This window comes from Condylura cristata, unplaced genomic scaffold (assembly GCF_000260355.1).
Source record: "Condylura cristata isolate star-nosed mole 26May11 unplaced genomic scaffold, ConCri1.0 scaffold00027, whole genome shotgun sequence".
Taxonomy (NCBI): Eukaryota; Metazoa; Chordata; class Mammalia; order Eulipotyphla; family Talpidae; genus Condylura; species Condylura cristata.
Genome location: NW_004567128.1, coordinates 27,751,988 through 27,762,007, shown reverse-complemented (window position 1 = coordinate 27,762,007; position 10,020 = coordinate 27,751,988). Strand labels below are relative to the sequence as shown.

The 10,020-nt window shown below is 42.2% G+C and overlaps 1 protein-coding gene across 1 annotated transcript in view; it reads right to left on the bottom strand.

Annotated features, from left to right (window-relative positions):
* The window catches only part of ZNF81 (zinc finger protein 81), a 36,517-nt gene extending 27,733 nt beyond the window's left edge, over window positions 1–8,784 (bottom strand). The window contains exons 1-3 of the mRNA XM_004690127.2: window positions 8,724–8,784; window positions 7,920–7,964; window positions 2,767–2,886 (exon numbers count right to left, since the gene is read on the bottom strand). Of these exons, the coding sequence (XP_004690184.1) occupies window positions 2,767–2,886; window positions 7,920–7,964; window positions 8,724–8,784 (226 nt within the window). The remainder of the gene's footprint in view (window positions 1–2,766; window positions 2,887–7,919; window positions 7,965–8,723) is intronic.
* Between the last annotated feature and the right edge of the window lie 1,236 nt (window positions 8,785–10,020).

Genomic DNA, 10,020 nt, shown 5'->3' with positions numbered 1-10,020 from the left:
TTATTATTATTAATTAGCCAGGTGGTAACTCCAGAACCAGCTACTGTAGCAGATGTTGTTTCGTTGCTTGATTAAATTATCCCCTCATACTTACCTTGCTTTGGCAGATTCTTTTTAATGCAATACCTCTTAGTAAAGGCCACTAGAAAGTTCTTTTAGCTGGCAAGGCCAACTATATACCTTTCCTGTGCTACCTGAGACGTATCTAAAGTAGTTTCTGTCTTATGCCACAACTTAGTCTATTGGGATCTTGACTGATTTTGCCTTCCACAGATATACATTGGTCTATGACACGGATGATGCTGCAGATTAGACCTAGCAAACAAATGTGGGAGTCTGGATTATTCTGTGCCTCAACTATTCTGTGTCTTTGGCTGATTATTCTTTGCTTTGACTATTTTCTGCCTCTCAGAGTACAAATAGGGGAAGTTTGAGATAAGGAATCTCTCAGGGCAAAAGTCCTCGTATGAGGACCTATATGCTGCAAACAGCATGTGTGGAAGCAGTGATAGCTATTATGGTGGAAGTAGCAAAGACACTTAGGCTTGCCTTCACTGTCTCCCTGGTTTCCCAACGTCGGCTGGGCCAGCTGCTTATGCATCTCCCACACTCTTGTACATTCCCCGTTTGCCTGCTTGCTTCTTTGATATTTTTTTTTTCCTGTCTGATTCTAAATAAAAACGAGACTGCCCTTGGAACTGGGCTACACTTTCTTGGTGTCATCCCTCTAGGCTTCTCATTGCTTTGCACGTGGACTCTGAGTAATCCTTTTTCACCCCACCACCACACGTCATAACGAAACAACAAGAAGTACTCTGGACTTACAGGTAAGGCACTGGTGTGTCAGAGGGTGGAGGGAAAATAATCTGACAAAAATGTGCGACCTTCCACCTCAGTGAAATTTCTTGGGGTCCAGTGTGGGGCATGTTGAGAGATCCCTTCTAAGGTGAAGAGTGAGTTTTTGCATTGGCTCTTCTTACAAGCAAAAAGAGGGACACCTACCGGGCTTCTATGGGCATCAGATGCAAGGTAGGCCTCATCTGGGTGTTACTCTGGCCTATTTAGCAAGCTGTGAGTGCTGCCCAGAACAGCAGGCTCTGCAACGACAGACTGCCGCACCGCTGCTCTGCCTGTGAGCCAGATGAGCCAGAAGCTGTAGCAGCAGACGGGGATGGGGCCCTTGGCTATAGCCTATATGTCAACTGGCTCAGAGCTCAGGATCGTGCGCAAAACCTTGCCATCCTCAGGGGACAGCTGCTCTAATTTTGAGAAACAGCTTTTGGCTTGCAATTGGGCCTCAACTGACTTGCTCATTAAATTGAAGCATGTCAGTGGAGGAAAAGAAAATGAATGTGGATTTGCTAAGTAGTGGTGAGTGAACACAGAAGAGTCCAGCGTTGAGCCTGCCAGTGTCGTATGGGCTATGTGGCATACAGAAGACCCTCTCCTTGGTGCCGCTGCTCATGGGGGCCCAAGTCCTTATGATGGAGGCCCAGCTGTGGATGGTGTGAGGCCAGTAGCAGCTCCTGCAGCACTGAGCCTGGAGTCCTGTTGTTTGAGAATGCAGCCCAAAGCGGCCGGCACACTCCATTCAAGGTTAACTATCAGTACAAAATTGATGGTGAAAAAGAGTCAAGTACAGCAGACACAGAAGGGCAAACTGCAAAGAACGCTGAAGCAAGTTCAAATGAGTGTGGAGCCGTTGTGGGGTGTAATCTCAGATCACACATGGCAACCCCACACCCTGGATGGTGGCCTTGCCTGCAGTCCTGGAATCAAGGAGGTGGCTGATTCTCTTGAACCAAGGAGGTGATGGCTGTCACGCCCTGGTCGCCCATGGTGGCACCAGTAGCTTGCTGGCCTCTGAACCATCCTGGGGTCATTCATCCCTTTTCCTGAAGGACACTATGCTCACAAAAAGAGCTGTACCAGCTCATTTCCTATCTGTAGAATCCCAGAAATTCAACAACCTTCCTTAATTTCTCCCTGCCTATTTTTTCCAGCTCAAGCTGGCAGTGTTTCTACTGAGATGATTGATAGATCCACAAGTCATACATCTGATCTCCTTACCAAGTGGTTGGTGTTCGCTCTAGCCGAGACCCCACCACTCACTCACCACTCACTTACACCTGAGACTCCACAAAAAGGACCTTGAACGTTCATTTCTACCAATGGTCTTTTTGTGGCAATCTTGGCTTTTTCTATCAAACACCTCAAAACCTTTCCAACCTCTATCCATGATTCCAAGGCTCCTTCCATGCATTGTAGGGATCTGCTACAGCAGCACCCTACTTCCCAATACAACAGTCTGTGTTCTGGCAACAACAAAGTACCACAAACTGGGTGACTCAAAAACAGAATTGTCTCACAGTTCTAGTGCCCAGAAGTTTGAAATCAAGATGGCTGCAGGGATCTTTTTGAAGGTATCAGAGAAGGCTCCAGGCTTCTGCAGCCTGAGGCATCGCTTGGCTTATAGATGCATCACTGTGGTCACATGGCCATTCCTTCCCTGTGTCTTCACACTGTCTTCCCTCTCTATGTGTCTTTCTCTTTGTCCGGATTTCCTTTATAGGGTCACAAATCATCCTGGCTTTCAGCCCACCTTAGCAGTCTCATTTTAGCTTGATTACTTGTATAAAGACCCTTTTTTGCCAAGTAAGGTCGCCTTCTGAGGTACTAAGGTTAGGATTTCAACATATTTTATTTGGGGAACACAATTTTACCCACAATAAGCTCCTCACAGATTCACAGGGTGGCCGTGCTTACCTACTGAGAGCAGGTGGCTGTAGTTCTCCAGCGTCACGTCCCGGTATAGGCGCCTCTGACTGGAGTCCAGATGCTGCCACTCCTCCCTGCTGAAGTCCACAGTCACGTCCTTGAATGACACTGGCACCTGGAAGAGCACAATACTGTTCAAGGCCACATGGTCAGCACCAGGGGATGGGAAGAACATTGATGGGAAAATGTATTTTTTTTATACTTTGGTGCCTTTTTATTTACAAATTCAAATAGCTTTCTTGTTTTCTTATATCATTGTTCATCTTTCTTCAATATTTTATTTCTCCCCTCAGCTGTAGTCCCCATTAATCTCCCACCTCCACATTACCCATAGGCCCTTGTACTCTTCCCTCTCCTGTTTTGATCTCTCTCCTCCCCCCCTCTCCTGCCATATGCCTTATATCTAGGATCTGCCAGCAAGTTTTTTAAACAGGAAAATGCTTTTAATGATATCACCAGTATACCACAACGTAGGACTATTAAATACCTAGTTACATGCATGTACCGAATACAAACAGCTAGTTGTAAATATCTGCTATTCATTGCATACAAGTTAATATTTTATTTTTAAAAATAATAATTTTGTACAGGAATTGACCTTGATCCTATTTTGTTGCTCATTTTTATGGGAAATTTGTGGTCCATAACTTATGGAAGGAAACATGTACATTTATTTTTTAACTCACAGGATCCCACTAATGTTGCTTTAATTTACTTTTAAAGATAACAGTGATTGTCTCTTGATGCCTTTTTATTGCTCTTTTATATTTTTTTGGTCTTACTTTTTTGATTATTTAATATATATGTGTTTTGTGGGTGTATGTATACACACACACACACAGAGATCTGTTTTATGTACAATAACTGGGTCTGTCTAATAATCATACCAAGACACTTATGCTAATCTTCTCCTAGGTAGATTCAGGTGAAATTAGATATTTGTGTATTTCATGGACTATCAGAACTTAAAATTTCATTATTGCTTTCAGTTTTGAGGCCAGACACACAATTCGAAATACACATGACTGGGTTAAGGCAATAAAAGTGGGGAGCAGAACAGGTCGACTGACGAAATACACTGCTGAGGGGAGCAGTGGGCGGGTCAGGAGAGGTCTGCCGTGCCATGTGGGTCACCTCCAGGGCTGGGGATTGAACTCTTGCTGAAGTGGTTTTAGCTTTTAGTGCTGTGCTTTAACCCAGGAATCAGGAGACCAGAACTGTATATTTTGCTTACATCAGAGTCACAGTATGAACAGCAAATCTTTGTGCATCTCATAGCTCTTTAATTGTAGTGTGAGAGGTTCTGAACATGTACAATAATTGCACAGTGATGGACAAAGAGCCATGAGACTTGTACTTGAACCAATTATTTGTCTACTTTGTGTGGCTGAATGCTCTGATCCTCTGATCTTCATGGGATCTTAATGAAAGGTTGTACAGTCACACACATCTTTTGCTTATATCTATCTGATAGTGTTTCAAAGCTATTTCTTAATTTTTTTAAAGATTTATTTATTTGTGCATACAGAACTGGGGTACAGGCCAGAAGCTCAGGGGTGGTGAGAGGCTTCACCACAGAGAGTGGGGAGCAGAACAGGCAGATCGACGAAGTACACTGCTGAGGGGAGCAGCGGGCGGGTCAGGAGAGGTCTGCCGCGCCATGTGGTCACCTCCGGGGCAGGCAGGAATCGAACTCATGTGGAAGTGGCTTTAGCTTCTTAGTTCAGTGCTTTAACCCGCTGAGCCATCAGGGAGGGCCAGCTATTTCTTAATTTTAAAATATTGTACTACCAACAGAAGCTAACAGTTTTCAAAACTATCAAGTCCTAGTTCTTTGAGTCTTTCTCTCTATCTCCTTTCACATTTTGTGTAAGCAGCAAGAAGAAACTAGACCCATTCAAAACTTTACTTGGAAATATTAGATATCTTCATTAAGCACATGCTCTACATAACACCTAATTTCAAGTGTTATTAAGTTTCTAGTACTCTATGACAAGCATCCTCCAGTTTCCAAAATCTGTTCTTCACTCCCTTTTGTGTCCTCAGCAACAACATTCTAAAAGCCAAAATTTCTATTAATAGTCTGTTCGAGCATTTTAGAGTCTCGCTAACATGGTCCTTAAAAATCCTTCCAGCCAGGGCCCTCCCTGGTGGTGCAGTGGGTTAAAGCACAGCACTAAGAAGCTAAAACCACTTCAGCAAGAGTTCAATCCCCAGCCCCGGAGCTGACCCACATAACATGGAAGACCTCTCCTGACAAGCCCGCTGCTCCCCTCAGCAGTGTACTTCGTCAATCTGCCTGTTCTGCTCCCCACTCTGTCTCTGGTGAATCCTCTCACTGCCCCTGCACCTCTGGCCTGTACCCCAGTTCTGTATGCATAAGTAAATCTTTCCAGCCTCCACTCACATCCCAGTTGAAGGACATTCACTTTTAAGTATTTTATATGGCAAAACCCCAGCACCAAAATCTGTGTTAGTTTTTTATTTGATGCACAGCAAATTACCCCAAAAACTCAGTGAGTTACAACAACACCCACAATTTCTGTGGGTCAGGCGTCTAGGTGTGGCTCAGCTGGATCCTTTCCCCATGGGCAGAACCCATGGCAGCTTGCTTTATCAGTGAGCAAGTGAGAGAAGCCAGAAAGTGCCAGCAAGATAGAAGTCAGGGTGTTTTATCACCCAATCTTACATGTGACGGCGATCACTTCTGTCATATTGTGTTTATTAGAAGCAGCTTACTAGGTTCAGCCCCCACACAAAGAGGGTATATTATACAAAGGTATATCCAGCCACGAAGCAGGGATCAAGGGATCACTGAGCATCACCTCAGAAGTCTGTTTACCATAGCAACATATTAAGACTTGCATGAAACAAATATAGATAAGTTTAGAGCAAATTTATAGTTTTAAATACTTACATTAGAAGAGTCTAAAATAAGTGACGCACATTAAACCTCAGGGCATCGGGGGTTGGGGGAAGACTCAAAGAAAGTCAAAGAAAAAACTAGCAAAGATTAAAAATTAATGAAACAGAAAACAAACAACAGAAAAAGCCAACAAAAAGTTTATTCAAGTCAGATTACAGACCTAAACATAAAAGCATTAAACTAAAACAAAAAGTAACCTAGAAGAAAATATAAGAGAACATCTTTGCTACCTTGGATAAGTTTTTTTTTTTAGGATTTATTTATTTATGCATACAAGAACTAGGGTACAGGCCAGAAGTGTGGGCAGTGAGAGAGAGGATTCACCAGAGACAGAGTGGAGAATAGAATAGGCTGACTGAATGACATATACTGCTGAGGGAAGCAGGCGAGACAGGAGAGGTCTGCCATGCCATGTGGGTCAGCTCCCTGCCTGAGGATTGAACTCATGCTGAAGTGGCTGTAGACAGCTGTGCCACCAGGGAGATCCAGGATATTTCTTGATATAGTACATGAAGTACCAACCATAAAAGATAATGCTGACAAATGGGAACTTATCAAAATTAAAACTTACGCTTATTAATAAGAAAATAAAAAATCAAGCCACAGACTGGGCGAAAATATTTGCAACACATATACAAAACACCCATATTAAGAATGTAGAAAGAGTTCTGACAAAGTAATAAGAAAAAGAAACATAATCCACTCTCCAAATGGAGAAAATACAAGAACACATATAAACAAAATTTACAAATGGCCAGTACCAGTACGGCACATGAAATGATATTTAACATCATTAATTATAAAGTAAATACAATTTAAACTACACTGAGATAGAAGTATACACTAAAAAGCTAAAATTAAAAAGAAACTCAAAATTGCTGGTAGGAATGTAAAACTGAATCATCACTTTGGAAAGTTTTTGGCAGTTTCTAATGAAGTTAAGCCTTTCCCCACTTTTCCCATTTGTTGGTAGTTACCATAGAAATGAAAAAATATGCCCTCAGAGAAATTATATGAGAAGATTTATAGCAGGCTTATCCATGATAACCAAAAACTAGAAACATTCCAAATATCCACCAGGTGATGAATGCATGAACCAATTGTGACATATCATAAATGCAACTCTCTGCAATAAAAAGAGCTACTGGTAGACCTGACAACATGATGGCTCGCAAAAGTGTGTTATTTTATAAGTACAAGCCAAACACAGATGTAATGATTCTATTTATATGGCAACCAAGAGCAGGCAGGGTGAAAGAATCCATAGAGAAGAAAAGTCTTAACAATGGTTGCATCAAAGGGGAGGCTGTAGGATAGTTAAGAAGGAATTTTCAAGGGTGATGGACATGTTCTATATTTAACTTGATTGATGGTTACATTTGTCAAAACGCATCAAACTATACCTTTAAGATCTAGACAACTTAATGTATTTCAAGTGTGACTCAGTTTCAAAAAACAAAAGTGTGTGTCAGAAATATATTCAGGGTATATTGTGGGCCCCAAAGAGGAAACAGTCAGTTCTCCTGGGGGTGTAGGTAGGTTCCATGGAATTGGCACAGTTTAAATTGGAAAAGAATAAGTGTGATAGAGATAAGATTTTCCAGAAAAGACAGAGAATGGCATGGAGCCAGGAAAATACACAGTAATTAAGGAAAGAGAAAACAGCTCTATGAAAAAAGGAGAGAAGACTATGTAATATATCAGGGAGGTAATTATGAGAAAAATTCCAGAAATATGCTAGAGTCTGGACATGAAAATTGCAATTCTTTTAGTATTAGATTGTGTTAGTTATTTTATGTATCAGGAAAGAGATACTGTTTGGATTTATGTTAAAATGATTATTCTTCTAATTACTGCATTTCAGGATAAATAGTCAGCAATGGAAATGTATCCTCTTTATCCTCTGCTGAAAAATGAGACCATGTCTCCAATCTCTCAAACTGCACAGTCCAAAGGACTGTCTCTCACTACTGGTCCGCTCTCTCTGCCCCTCCTTCACCCCCAACTAAACCTGACAATCCTTTCCTCACACAGAACTTTTCCTGTGCACCACTCCAGACCTTTCTTCTACCCACTATTTCTCCTTATTCTGTGGCTTCCCCCTCCCTTCAGCTCCTATTCCTCCTCTTCACCTTCCTTGGCTCCATTAAACCCCCCTGCTCCCAAATCCCCAGCCTAATCTGGACTGTGGCCCATGTGATGAGAGGTCACCAACACGAAAGCCCACAAGAACTACCAGTCTTTTCAGCCCTTGGTCTTGCTCGGATTTACATGTTTTTGTTAAAGACTTTCTAGACTTCTATAAGAATAGAGAAAAATGTGTTGATCGACTCAGATTGGCCCTACGATCATAGTATTCTGAGTGCCCTGATTTATATCAACTTGTGCAATTATTAATGGGTCCTGGAGATGAACCTTCAAAGAAATGAGAACATGTCCAAGGCTTACATGCAAATTAAAACTATAAGAAGGGGACTTTCGGATTTCTTTCCCACTGTCTCCTCCCTGAAAAATTTATTAGCCAGTGATACAAGATTACAGACAACAAAGGGATAATCTCTAACTACAGAGACTGTAAAATGTTTAGAAGCATTATTCCATTCTCTCAATAATCAAACTGTATTTGCTTTAGTCATTCACTTTATTAATTGGTTACAACTAGAAAGCAGAAACATGATCCATAAATATAATATAAACTAACAAACTACTTCCCTCTCCAAAATACAAATCACAGGACTCCACAAATCAACACAAAGCAAATCCATGACTTTACAACTTAAATAATCAGAAGAAAATAAGATATGGCAATCTCCCTCCCCCAAACCTCCAGGCAGTGACACTTTGGGTACCATTATTATAAAAAGAGAGGTGGCACTGGACTGGGGGTTTCCTGACCTTAAAAAATAAAAAAAAAAATAAGGAACAAGAGTCCAAAAAACTACCTCCCCAACAACTTTCCTTGGAGAGTATCTCCCACTTATGTCCACAACTGATGCCATGTGCAAGGGGAAATAATCACCTCCAGCCATGGGCATGCCACCATCTTCCTCCAATGACCAAAGGACAACACATTCCACCATTGATGAGACAAGGACAGAACTTTGCTGTTCCCATGGGCTAATTTGGTAAACAAAACATGAAACAAATCTGATGACTCTAGGCCTGGACACCAGCTGCTATAAATTTCCTTGACCTATTGTTTCTTATTTACTGATCTTCTCTGAGCCTGTACATTCCTTGGCTATTTCTTTCCAGCTTAGAGAGTTCCCTGGCTATTGCAGAAGAAGGGAGTGGTAGACCCTGAGACCAGACTGGTTCAAACTAGAGCTGCGGGCATATGCACACAGTCCCAGTGACATGACCACAGCCTGTATGACCACCAAGTTGCAGCAGATTGGTGCCCACAATGAGCAACAGGAAATGGACCACACTCAGTTGAGCAAATGGACTTTAGCCGAGTCCATTCTCCTTGCTTTCACAGGCAATAAAGCTTAATTTCTTTCTTCTCAAACTCCATCCTAAAGCCTAGATAGACCCCCAGCCCTGGCCTCTCAGAAGGCCTCTCATGCCCAGAGAGATCTGTCCAGGGCACTCAGGGCTCATTCAGTCAGTAAACACCAACTCCTCACCTGCTCCCACCGGTGTCTCTGGAAGCCTCTTTTAGGTCCTGAACAGAGTCTCAGGAGCCCTTCAGGGGCTTGGCAGCAGGGGGTGGGGGGGCTCAGTCAATCCCTCCAATGCCAGCAGGTGAAGCAGTGGGCAGTGGCTGGCTTGCTCAGGCTTATCTACATGGTTGCTGGAGGGCGAGATTAGACCTGACCTGAAGGACCCCCGACCCCTCCCTTGCCCAGCGGACAATTAACAGTTCTTATTTTCCCACCACTCTTTCTCTGAATACACAAAACATGACCTACCAGTGACTTGCCTTCGTCTAAACCAGTTCTGAGTCTTCCTCAGAACTCTCAGTACCCAGCTCAGCTTTCTGCTTTGCTCTACTCCCCAGTGAGGCTTTTACGAGCAGAAGAGCACTTTTGCATGAACCAGTGAGCTACAAGCTCTCCTTCTGTTGTCTGTACACAGAGCAATATTTACGTATTTGTAAGTTATATATGTACCTGCCTGCAGGGTTAAAAAAATGAATATTCCTAAAATTCTTCCAAGTTAAAAAAATGTGAGTATCTAAACCTTTAAAGGTGCTAAAAGAATTCTTATAGAAACTAACTCAAAGATTTTAAGATTTCAAGTTCACATAATGTAGGTAAATCTTTGACCAATGAGATTAGTTTAATATTGTCGGTTTAACAAAAATGTCCATG